Genomic DNA, 12961 nt, shown 5'->3' on the forward strand with positions numbered 1-12961 from the left:
AGCGTAAGAGAGAGAGAGAGAGGAACAGGTGTGTCAGGTAAGGAGCCAGATTGGACAGGTTTAAGGTTCTCGCACAAATGGATGAGAATTTACTCTCATCACTCTTACCTTCCTTCCCCTCTTTCTTCCTTCCTTCTTCTCTTTCCTTCCTTCCTTCCTTCCTTTCTTTCTTTCTTTTCCTTCCTTCGTCACCTCATTCTTAACTTTTTCCTTCCCTTCTTGCATTACTCTCACCAAGTTTGTCTCACACACACACAAGACACAACATCCAGGTAAAGAGCTGCATTAAAAGAACTCTAACCTGACCTAATTTTCTTCCCTACAGTATGATTGGTACCCGGAGAACCGTGATGCCGCTGTGTCCGCCACCGCTGCTGCCTCCCTGCTGCCTGCTGCTGTGTGTGCTGTGTGCCCTGCTGAGCACCCTGCCGTCCCCTGCCACAGCATGCCAGTACAGCTCCATCGACCCACGCCACACCATGTGCACCTTCAGGCCCTCCCAATGTAGCGGCAAGAAGCTCCTGAGTGAGTGCACTTAAATTTCCTTAGTCTTATATTATGCCTCAGTATATTGATCTGTCTTATTCTCTTCTGCCTCTTTATGTTGACGCTTCCTTCCTCTTATTCCTCTACAGTGTACACTGCTCTTGCGTCTTCTCTTGTGCGTCTGTTCATTGCCTTTTCTTCGCCTTCTTCATAGCTTCATTGCTTTTTTTCCCCTTCCTCTTGTCTCTATTCATTGCCCCTTTTTTCATTCTTCTCTTGCCTCTGTTCACTGCTTTTCTGTCTCTCTGTCTCATGTTTCGGTATATTGCCCTTTCTTATTCTCCTCTTATTTCTTCCTTCCTGCTTTTATGTCCTTTATTTTACTCTCTCATACCTTTCTTCTCCCCGGATTCAGACCATCTCAGCGTAGCGACGAGAAATTCCTGAGCAGGCCTGGAACTTACTTATTCCTTCTTCACGTTTTCTCATCCCTCTCTGATTTTATTTTACTCTTCCTCCTGATGCTGTTTCGTCTTCGTAAGTGTTCTCCTCTTCTTCTCGCACATCTTAATCTCCTCCGTCTTTTATCCCTATCTTGCTCTTTCATACCCTCTCTTCTCCTCACGTCCTGCTTCTTTCCTCCTCCCCTCTCTCTCTTCTCCCTGCCTCACTCCATGTTGTATTTCATGAATACTGGATTATCTTTTTATCTTGTAATCTCGCCAGCTGACGATAAGGAGCGCCTCTGTAATTAAATCAAAGGCTCTTAACACTTTACGATCCTTACTTGTTTAGCTACGGTTTTTTGTTGCCCGTTGCCATGTTTTAAAGGCGCATCTCACTCCAGCCAGAAGTGACTCAGTGCCCAGGAATGGTTGTATTTTATTTGTTAAGGAATATCAAGCTCAGTGGCGCGTATTGTGCTGAAGATAAAAGCGCATCTTGTCACTCGTCTCTCTTTTTATGTCTGAGCTGCTGACCAGTGGCTGTGGTTAGGAACGGGTCAGAAGGTGGTCAGTCTTGGTTAGGAATGGGTCAGAAGAGGTCAGAAGCTGTTAGGAACGTGGTCAGGAGAGGTTAGGGACGTGGTCAGGAGAGGTTAGGAACGTGGTTAGATGAGGTTAGGGACGTGATCAGGAGAGGTTAGGGACGTGGTCAGGAGAGGTTAGGGACGTGGTTAGATGAGGTTAGAAACGGGTCAGGTGCGGTTAGTGCATCAGACGAACTGTGTGTGAAGCGTGGACACATTACACTTCTGGCAGGAGTTGGTTTTCGTAAATAATGTTCCTTGCTTTCCTGTTTTTTTTTCCAGCACAGGCATATTATTTTAAATTAAAAAAAAAATCCATACAGATAAATAGACAGATAGACATACTGATCCGAACGGAAGTTAAGTTCAGATAAAAAAACAGTTTCATGTACAGCGTTTTACTCTGATCGGGTAATCTTTCACAACTGCCATGTTTATCTCATTAATTATTCAGTACACAGCCCTCCTCCACCCTCCTCCATTCCGTCTTCAGCCGCCGCGCTTCGAAGGACTGCAAAAGCTACTCTAGTTTTTATCATTTTTGAACAGCTGTGCAGGGGAGCTTTTAGTCCCGTCTGAGCTCTTACGGTGGCCATTCCCAGCCAATTATGAGTACCTAAGCATTGGTTTGATGTACGATGGCAGAGTTTTAACTGTAACCCGATTGTGCTAACCAGAAGAATCCAACTCCATTCAGCTCAGGTGGTGGTCAGGTGTAATCAGATTTGAGGGTTGATTTGGCTAGTAACGAAGGAGGCTCATTCCTAACCCATAGCTAAGGATCATCGAATGTCATGTAGCCACGATTTAGTGTTTAGGTAATGGGAGTGACCCAGTTCCGTCAGGTGAAAGCAGACTGTAATCCTGACCAAGATCTAAGGAAAAGAGCTTGATTTTGGCTTTGTCCCAAACATGACTCCGACTCGGCACCCGCTCACTCTGTCTTCCCTGCCTAATGTCATGTTGTCAGAACCACCAGGCGGAAAGGTATCAAATATATGTGGGAGATTTACACTGTTTTTACTCTAACTTGACCCAAATTTTCGTCTTTTTGCTGCTTAATTCACGGAGGCAATGCTACGGCTCTGCATCCTTACCACAGCACGTCTTCACTAGCATAATGTTCAAGTGTTAATCTATTGTCACGGTTCAGCATGGGGGGGGAGGAGAGAAGTGGCAATTTTAGGCCAAGTTAGAGTAAAAAGGATGCAGTCGTCATCATTATGTTTCCTCACGGTCATTCACCCTATATTCTTTCATTGTATCTTTTTTCTTCCAACTTTAAAATCCTCTCACTTCCTTTACCTGTCTCATCCCGTCCTCTCTTCTACCTGTTAGAATCATAGCCATCCCTCTTTTTCTTTTTTTTAGATTATTTTTTTCTTTTTTCGGATTTTCCTCTCCACTTAACATATCTTCTTTTATTTTATTTCATCTATCTTTAATTCTATCTTTTCCTCTCTGTTTCCGATTGCTTTTCTAGTTACCTAATAAACTTAATGGCCGCCCCGTTTCGCTTTCCTTCTTTCATTTTTTTCCCTTTTTCTAGTACTTCTTCCTGTCTAAGTTTAGCTCTCTCACTGTCAGTCTTCTCTCTTTTTCTAGTACATTTTCCTGTCTAACTTTACCTCTCTCACTTTCATTCTTTTCCCTTTCTCTACCATTTCTTCCCGTCCAACTTAAGCTCTCTCACTTTCTATTCTCGTCTCATCCCGTATCCTGCCATTCTAGTGACCTGTTCACCTCACCTCGCAGACAAGACGCGTTTTGTTGAGTCAGGACGGAGTGAGTCAGTGCTGTGAGTCAGTCCTGATGGTGGTGGTTACTTGGCTCTTTGACTTCCTTATTGGCTGGTCCGATTAGTCTACACACACACACACACACACACAGAACGAGAGAGAGGGGGGGAGAGAGGAAAAAAATGAATAACTCTACGGATTTTTCTCTCCACTTTCCATTCACTCTCGTCTATTGCATTATAAAGCATCTTTTTCTCTCTCGTATTCCGCCTTGAGAAATCAGCCTTTATCTAAGTCTCTCGCCCTTTTTTTAGCCTTTTCTTTTTAACCAATTCTCAAAGGCTGACTCAAAATTCACTCCCCTCATATGCTGACTTTCTCCTCATTTGCTTATTTCAATTTGTCAGCCTTTTCACTGTCAAAACGCTCTCTCTCCCTCTCTCTCTCTCTATCTATCCATCTATCTATCTATCTATCTATCTATCTCTCTGTCTATCTTTGTCTGTCTATCTGTCTCTAACTGTCTATCTCTGTATCTATGTCTATCTATCTATCTATCTGTCTATCTGATTGTCTGTCTGTCTATCTATCTATCTATCTATTCTTGCTACACCATTCATATTAATATTCTCTTTACCCCATAACATTGCTCATCGGAATTATATTTAAAGAATAATTATAACTTAGGAATATCTTAAGAAATTGTCTCCTGAAGTTCGTACGTCAACCCCGAGACACCATGTATATATTGGATAGATAGACAGATAGATAGATAGACAGATAGATAGATGGCTGGATGGATAGATTGATAAATAGGTGGGTGGATGGATGGATAGATGGGTGGATGGATAGATAGTTAGATGGATGGATGGATAGATAGATAGATAGATGGATGGATGGATAGATAGATAAGTAGATAGATGGGTGGATGGATGGATAGATAAATAGATAGGTGGGTGGATGGATGAATGGATGGATAGATAGATGGATAGGTAGATAGATAAATAGATAAAGAGGTAGACAGAAAGATACCCGTTTATTGTGTGTGTGTGTGTGTGTGTGTGTGTGTGTGTGTGTGTGTGTGTGTGTGTGTGTGTGTGTGTGCATTACAAATACACATGATAGTCCCCTCATGCCAAAAGAGAAACTACATTTTTTTTGCTTCATGTTTTTTCACAACTCGTTCACACACCCCAAAAAAAATCAGTTGTATTTTTCAACTCTTTCCTCGGGAGAAATCGTCCTTGTCTCCAGCCCCTTCCCCCAGACCTGCCCCTCAACCCCCTCAGGACGATGACGCCATATTATTGTTAATCCTTGCGCCCCAGACGATTTTTCTCACTGTATAGGGGTCGTCTAGAAGTAGTAGTAGTGAAGACCCTCATATAACGCCTACAGTTTCAGAAGTCTCCATTAAGCTGAATAAAATCGTCAGTCGGGAGCAGAAATATACTTAAAACTCAGTAAAATCGTCTGTCGGTTGCAAGAATATAGTGAAAAGTGAGTAAAATCATCCGTCAGTAAAAAGGTAAAGGTGGGGTAGACGCCTGTGGAACTAAGGCCTCCTGTGCTGCCTTTGAGCCTGTGGCGGGTTTTTCAGCCACTGTCCTGGGATACAAGGCCACTGCATCATCCAGTTACCACAGTTACCTCCCCTGGTGTTACCTTTGATGTCCATTTTACCTGCCAAGCCACTAAGGATGGATGACACCTGGGTCGAGTGGCATCACCTCCGCACTACCTTTCGAGCCCTGACATTAACGGGTCACCAGCTTCTTAGTTTTTAATGCTAGCCACTTGGCCACCCTTGCCGTGGCCCAGTGGCGTGCAGAAATAAAATGAAGACAGCATTATGTTCAAACTGATACCGGACGATTTTCCTCACCTGAGAGAAATCGTAGCAGACAGAGGTGTAAGATCCGCCCTGTCGAATCTCGGTCGTTAGTATTTTCACCTCCATCCTGTAAAAAACATCATGCTGTCTGGCTTATCTCCAACTCCTTCCTGTGAAAAAAATTGCCTGGCGTATTTCCAGGTCTGTCTATGAAGAAATCGCTCCCCCATCCGTGCCTTGTCTACTCCCTCCCATCTGCCTCCCCCACATCCCCTCTCCTTCCCTCCCCTGTCTCCCCAACTCCCCTTTCTCCCTCCTCCCTCACTTCCCTTCTGCCTTTCTCCCCACCCTTGTTCCCCTCCTTCCCCTCCCCCTCATCCTTGCTTTCCCCAACCTTCCCTTCCCTTCTCCCTTGCGGTCGTCCCCACCTCCCATGTCTCTCTCTCCCTTCTCCATTTCCTTCCCCACATCCCCTGCTTGACACCCCTACCTGTCTTGTTGTGTCTTGTTGTTCCCCTCCCCCCTTGCTCTCCCTTGCTTCCCTCCACCTCCCATTTCATGACAGTCTCCCTCCTTTTCTTGCCTTCTCCCCATTTTCTACCCCCATCCTCTGGCCTCACTGTCCCTTGCTTCAGCCATGTCACTCCCTCCCTCTCGTCTTATCTCCCTTTCCTCCCCATACACTGCCTCTCCTCCCTCTCCTCATACCCCACTGTCTCTCTTCCCCTTCTTCCTCCTCTCACTCTGCCCGTCTTCCCTCCCCTTCTCTGCTCCTTTCTCCTCACTCTGCCGTTATTCTCTCTTCCCTCCCCTCTCCCCTGTGTCTCACCCCTTTCTGGGCTCCTCCTCTCCCCTCACTTCCACCTCCACCCCCAGCACCACGTAATAAGGCAGTTAATATAGCAGTGACAGCCAAACATTTTTCTTTCTTAACAGTTTATGCAGAAGTGGCCGTCAGATTAAAATTTCCGATCTCAAAACAAGCCCCCTGTTGTTGACGAAAATTTTTAAAGTTCATGACGAAAAAAAGAGTACGTGTGACCCACCTGTATCATTGCTAACTGCACTTTGTATTATGGGATGCAGGCTAATAGATTCCAGTACCCACAGGCGTTCCACAGATTTCATGTCCGTCATAATTTGGGAGTTCCTCATTTCATTTGCGATTTCGATTTTATACACACGATCGTGAGTATTGGAACCATTATTATTATTTATTTTCTCAAGACCAGACCCTTCGATTTTGATGCAGGAGATAGCAAAAATAAGAATAGTTAATGTGATATATAAGAAAATTGTACTGAATGGGAGACAAGAAGTGATTGGCTGATATTTCACCTCAAATTCTAAGGGTCTCTTGTTTCAGCCACCTTGCCTTATCTTTACTGCCTCCCCTCCCCTCCTGCCTCACCCCCCACCTGCCTCAACCCCCTCTCACTTTGCGTCTCCCTCCTCTTACCTTACTTCCCTCCATCGTCCTCCTCCTCACCTTGCCTCACCTTCCTTCCTGCCTCAGTTCCTTTCCTTCTCATCCCCCCCTCACTTTGCCTCATCGTCCCCTCTGTTTCAGTGTCCTCCCTCGTAAATCACTCCCCTTTCCTCATCTTTACTCCCCTACCCCCTCATCCCCCTCACCCTGCCTCATTCTACTTCCCTGCTACCTTACCCTCTACTCAAGTCCTGCCATGCTGTCCTCTTCCCCCACTGCTTCATGCCCACTCTCCCTCTCAATCCCCTAACAGTGCTTGCCCCACTCCCACCGGTCACACTCCCTTCCCCCTTCATTCCTCTCACACTGCCTACCACTCCCTCTCACTCTTCCTTTCCCTCCCCGGCCCCCACTCACACACCCCCCTCGATGCCCATCCCCTCCCCCCGGAGAAATCGTCCTACGGTGCGGCGGTGGGAGGAGGACCCACTGGAGCGGAACATTAAGTGAACAAGCCAAAGATGACCCAGAATCCAGTCACTGTTAGCTACACACACACACACACAGTTACAGGCATCCTGTTACTGGAACACGTACACTCACTTACATTTATGAACATGCACATGAACACCCACACTTCCACACAGAAAGTATATATATATATATATATATATATATATATATATATATATATATATATATATATATATATATATCTATATCATCTCATCTCATCAGCCGTTTGAGTGTCCACTGCAGGACCGGCCTATCCCTACCGAAGTGGAGACGATACAGCCAATGTATCTCTACCAAGTGGCTTAGGCTGTCTGGTAGAGATTGTATGTAGGGTGAGAAGTGCTTGTAAGTGTAATTGTAGTGTTGTAGTGGCTTTGGATGTGTGTGTAGTCTGTGAACCAAGTGTAATCGGCCCGGGCAAGCCGACTGGGTGCAAGCATACTTTACGAAGTATAGTATGCGACACTGGTTCAACCACAGCACCCCTGATGTCCACCAAGCAGTACGTGGCCAGAAGAACGCTCCCAAAGTTTATTACCCTGGCGGGGCGCGAACCCTCGTTCTTCAGTGTACGAAAACGCACGCTTTACCACTGTACCACAGAGGCTCCATATATATATATATATATATATATATATATATATATATATATATATATATATAAAGTAGAAGTTACGTCCTCGTAGTTACAAGCACCAGGCACAACAATCCACACCTCATCAACCAGCCACTTAACCCCCATGTCCCAAATTCCCCAACCAACTCTCTTAGCCAACCCACTCCACTCCAAACCTGCAAACTCCCTGGCCTTCCAAACTCCCAATCATCCTCCCTTAACCAGTTTACTTCTTACCAACCGACCAACTAACACTCCCAAGTTTCCCATTCATCCCTTCCTTTATAATTTCCTTGCAGCCTCAGCTAAAAATCTCTCCCCGCCCCCCAAATTTTCAGCCATTCTTCCTTGACCCCCCCCACGCATCACCAACCACACTATCCATCTCTCCCTCTGTCTACCCAGTTCCCTGACCATCCACTTGTTCACATCTCTTCCCGTCTCCCAAATAGCCAATCATCTTTCCTTAATCAATAGCAAACCAAACCAACTATCTCTCCTCGTCTCCCAACCATCCAAGTCTTCTTCAACTCTCCCCGTCTCCCAAGCTCCCAATCATCCACTTCTCTCTTCTAACATCTCTCCCGATCTCCCAAATATTCAACTATTCTCCTTATAACCAGTCCACGCCTCACCAAACCAGCCATATTCTAACTCCCCCCTTCTCCCAAGCTCCCCATTAACCCCAATCCGTCTCCTGAATTTCCCAACCATCCGTCCCTTTTATTTCTCGCTACTCATTTTCTTAAACATTTACTCTGCGCGTCTGGCTGGGTGAAGGCTTGTGTGATTAACGTGTGTGTGTGTGTGTGTGTGTGTGTGTGTGTGTGTGTGTGTGTGTGTGTGTGTGTGTGTGTGTTTTATCTGATCCTGGAGGCCGGCCTTGCATGAGATACCCCGCCCAATGAGACCCTTCCGTACTGGCTATCGTGAGAGGGACGATGGTAAAATGGATGGAGCTTAAGTCTTCCCTTCTCCGGACGATTTTATTAAGCTTGGGATGGATTTTTCGAACTCTAGGGCTTAAATACACCTTTGACCAACCCCTCCGCTACGAAAGGTCTCGTGAAGATGGATAAAATCGTCTGGAGGCTGCAAAATAAGCTAGAAGAATGCGTCACCTGATCTAAGTGGTGGTGGGGGTAGTAGTTGTTGTTGTTGTTGTAGTAGTAGCAGTAGTTGTTATTGTTGTGGTGGTGGTGGTAATAGTAGTAATAGTAGCAGTTGTTGTTGTGGTGGTGGTGGTGCAGGTGGTGGTGGTGGTCGTCGTCGTCGTAGTAGTAATAGTTGTAGTAGTAGTAACAGTAGTAGTAGTAGTAGTAGATCACTTCCTCTCTCTCTCTCTCTCTCTCTCTCTCTCTCTCTCTCTCTCTCTCTCTCTCCCATAGTTAAGTCAAAAATCCCTTCAGCCTTAGTTATGAGGTAAGAGCGAGTCTCCTTGGTTATTAGTAAAAACCGATCCCCAAGCCATACCACACTCGACCACATATTCGACCCTTTACCCCCGTGTGCGATGTCGAAATGAAATGACCATGAATTCGACACTCTGCCCACCTTTTTGTTGTCGAAGAAATAAAGCCATATATTCGACTTTCCGTGTGTGCTGTCGATCTATTATAATCCTGTATTCGACCCTCCATCCCGTTTTTAATGTCGATACACGCTCTTCCTCTGTTTTCACCTCCTTACCTCCTCCCCCTCGTCGACGCAGACCCGCATAGACGGATGGGAGTGTAATGAGTGAAACCGTGAGCTGGGTTTGGAGCGTGAGTGGGAGAGACACGGGATGAGGAATGAAAGAGAGTGGGAGGCTGGGAGTGTGAAAAATGAGGCAGGAGGAGTGGGGTGATGAATGGGGGATGTGGAGGAGGAGGAATGTGGTTAGAAATAGGGTTTGGGTGGGACAGGGAAGGAAGAGAAAGGAGGAAGGAGAATAAGGAAAAGGAAAGAAGGGAGGAGGAGTCAAATGGGGAGGTGTGTAGAGTAAAGGGAAGAGTGGGGAAGTTGATTCAGAAATGGGGAGAGGGGAGAAAAAAAGAGATACGGAAGGGAGATGTAAGGAGAGGGAAGGGAGAAAGAGTGGGGCCAAAACTGGGGCGAGGGAGAGGCGAGAGAAGGGGAACAGTGGGATTAAAAAATAAAAAAAATGTGGGGAGTAGGAGGAAGGAAAGGGAAAAGAAAATGGTACGAGGGGAGGAGGGGAAGGAGAGGAGGCATAAATGGGGATAGAAACAGTCTCCATTAACTCCTTTCATAGTCAAGGAATTTAGGAGAGAGAGAGAGAGAGAATGGCCAAGTACAGCTGCGTTCTCATACCTCTCATAGTGAAAAAAAAAAAAATAAATAAATAAAGTGAAAATTAAAGAAAGACAGCCTCGCCAAGAAATCTCACTCACTCCCCATAATCAGAATTTATTGAGGAAAATTAGTAGAATATTAAGACTCAGAAACATCCAGAAAAAAAAGGAAAAGAAAAAATATGAGAGGAGGGAGAGAGAAAGGCGTAGAGAGAGATCTGTGTGGGGGAGCCTTGGCATATTGATGTGCACACCCTCACGTTCTTGTAATTGTGTCAGACCAACCCGGCGGCTGTGTTATTTCTCTCTCTCTCTTTCTCTCTCTCTCTCTGATCAGATTTTTTTTTAATGCGAAGAAGAAAGAAACAAAGACTGAAGCTCACAGAAAAATAGCTCCTTCTAGGGAAAACCAAGGAGAGAAGAGTTCAAGATCAGTTCATTTTACGATGCCTGGCCACACTGCTTTTAAAAGATTTGTGTTCGTAAACAAGGGTAAATACAGAGAGAGGAAGACTGAGGAAGTGTTTTTTTTTTTTTCTTTTTGTCTTTTTTTTTTGGGGGGGGGTTCAGGGAAAGGTGGGACGTTCAGAGAGTTACAGAGGTATAAAATAATGTTCTCACCCCTTCAGACCGACGACGCTTTACCTTACTATGTTCTAGGTCTCTCTCGCTCTCTCTCTCTCTCTCTCTCTCTCTCTCTCTCTCTCTCTCTCTACTAGACAGTCCTTCTAAGCTTAATAAAATATCACCTATTTTCCAGACGCCATTACCACATACTCACCACTTCCATCCAATAGCGAATAATATTTTCAGTCGAACTAAATCAAAACAGTTTATTCAGCTTACGATATTGCCAACTGGAAGGGATAACTCTAGCCCTCACACACTCTCTTAGTAAAAAAAAGGTGATTTATAACTTACGCAAAATCGTCTTGAGGTGACGAATAAACTGATATAACTGTGGTGAAAGGGGTTAACAGTAAGATAATTGTGGTTTGTTGTACGGAATTTATTTGTAATCTTTTTGTTGCTTGCTTGATGTGTGTGTGTGTGTGTGTGTGTGTGTGTGAGAGAGAGAGAGAGAGAGAATTAGTATTCTTGTGGCAGCGTCTCCGTCATCTAGATACCGTGACGTCTCTCTCTCTCTCTCTCTCTCTCTCTCTCTCTCTCTCTCTCTCTCTCTCTCTCACACACACACACACACACACACACACACACACATCTGGCCACAAATTATCAGTACTTTTTAATTAAGAAGCCTTGACTCTTTCATTATATACCTGATTTTCTTGGCACGATGACCATTTTCTTATGCTTGAGAGAGAGAGAGGGAGAGAGAGAGAGAAGAGAATGTGTGTGCTTCACGATAAATAAGCGGCCTGATTTTAGCCCCTTCAGTCCGATTACCTGGTTTATATTTTATTTTTTGCCAACTCCAAATTTTTCTACCCAAATTTTGAGAGATTTTTCGTACTAGGGGGGTTAAGTTAGGCCTGCAATCCACCGGGTTCACGTTTCAGATGAACCTGGGGCTATTACTACTACTACTACTGCTACGACTACTGCTGCTGCTACTACTACTACTACTGCTACTACTACTACTACTACTACTCTCACACCGAATTGATAAGTTACGATAGGTTATAAACTGTAGATATCCTTAACTCCTATTATCCTGCGACTTATTCTTTTGTCTCCATCTTCCTACGTCCAGACATATGTTATTAATCTTAGGGAGGACCTTTTGTTTTGGGGAGGTCAGTGAAAACCCTATCTAACCTAAATTTTAAGTCTCCCTTAAATTATGCTTTATTCATTTTAAGTAGGCTGAGAATTTCCTCCTTTTGCAGCTCATTTCTCGTAGCTCAGTGGCAGGGTAAGACAATAAGGCTCAACATCCTTTCCATGGCACTTCTTCGTGACTACCACCATACTCTAGTGTTACTCTCTTGTTACACTTTGAAGATGGAGAGACGGCTATTTTACACCAAGTTATTGTGAACAGAGTATAATTATCTTCTAGAGGTAGCTAACAAGAGTAATTTAGATATGACGTCCCCAGGTTGAAGTGGTTAATACAGATACATCAACAGTACTACACTCTGTTCACTTTAACTTGGCCTAAGATTGCCATCTCTTCATCTAGAAAGTGGATCTGTAATATTGCCGCAAGAATATGATGCTAATCACGAAGAGGAGCGACGGAAAAGATGTAGAATCACTGTCTTACTCTGCCACTGAGCCACGGGAAAGAGGCTGCAAAAGGACGAAAAAAAATCTAGGCCAGGTTAAGGTGAAAGAACTATAGGCGAAACAGTATAAGCGGCAAAAGTTCTCTGACACTCCCCTCCCAGCGTTGTATGTCGCTTTCCATGCCTCTCATTCCTCGCGTGAGAGAGTTGCACACCTTATTGTCCTCCTGTGTTGTTTACTTGATATTGGTGTTACATGAAGAAAACTCATATAAAAACCATCTATCTCCACAGCCGACAGGGAGATAAAGGCGAATTGTTTTTATTGTGTCCAGCTTGTGATTTCCAGAGTAAAGGAAAATCATATGTCAGCACAAACCCTATTTCACTTACTATGCTGTCTTTGTGCTCGTAACTAATAAAGCTTTCAATAAAATAACGCTTACGATAAAATAGCTCCACAACTTGATAGGGAACGCTGGACATTGCAGGACAAAGTTTCGCCTGTTGTGTCACTTTCTTTAACCTTTAGGGCATGTCCGTCACTTTCCTCCCTGATGCATCATATCAAAAACAATCAACAGACGATGAAGAAGCAATCCAAGCCTCTCTTCGCTAAGGAATATTACGCAACAGAGGAAAGTGAGAAAGAGATGAAATACTATACACTTTTTACTCTAACTTGGCCCAGCTTTTCACCCTTTTGCAGCTTACTTCACGTAGCTTAGTGGCAAAAGAAGGCAATACCACGTCTCTACCTCCTTCCTATAGCACTTCTTCGTGACAGGCATTATATTCTAGGGCTAATATATACTTACGACT

At 44.5% G+C, this 12961-nt stretch overlaps 1 protein-coding gene across 1 annotated transcript in view; it reads left to right on the top strand.

Annotated features, from left to right (window-relative positions):
* Positions 1 to 350: 350 nt before the first annotated feature.
* LOC145403754 (venom allergen 5-like) overlaps positions 351 to 12961 on the top strand; it is a 29732-nt gene continuing 17121 nt past the window's right edge. Inside the window, exon 1 of the mRNA XM_080275432.1 lies at positions 351 to 525. Coding sequence (XP_080131558.1) covers positions 351 to 525 — 175 coding nt within the window. The remainder of the gene's footprint in view (positions 526 to 12961) is intronic.

The sequence above is a fragment of the Coenobita brevimanus genome, chromosome 61 (genome assembly GCF_032717465.1).
Source record: "Coenobita brevimanus isolate Jiangsu-jjx chromosome 61, ASM3271746v2, whole genome shotgun sequence".
In the NCBI taxonomy this organism is placed as follows: Eukaryota; Metazoa; Arthropoda; class Malacostraca; order Decapoda; family Coenobitidae; genus Coenobita; species Coenobita brevimanus.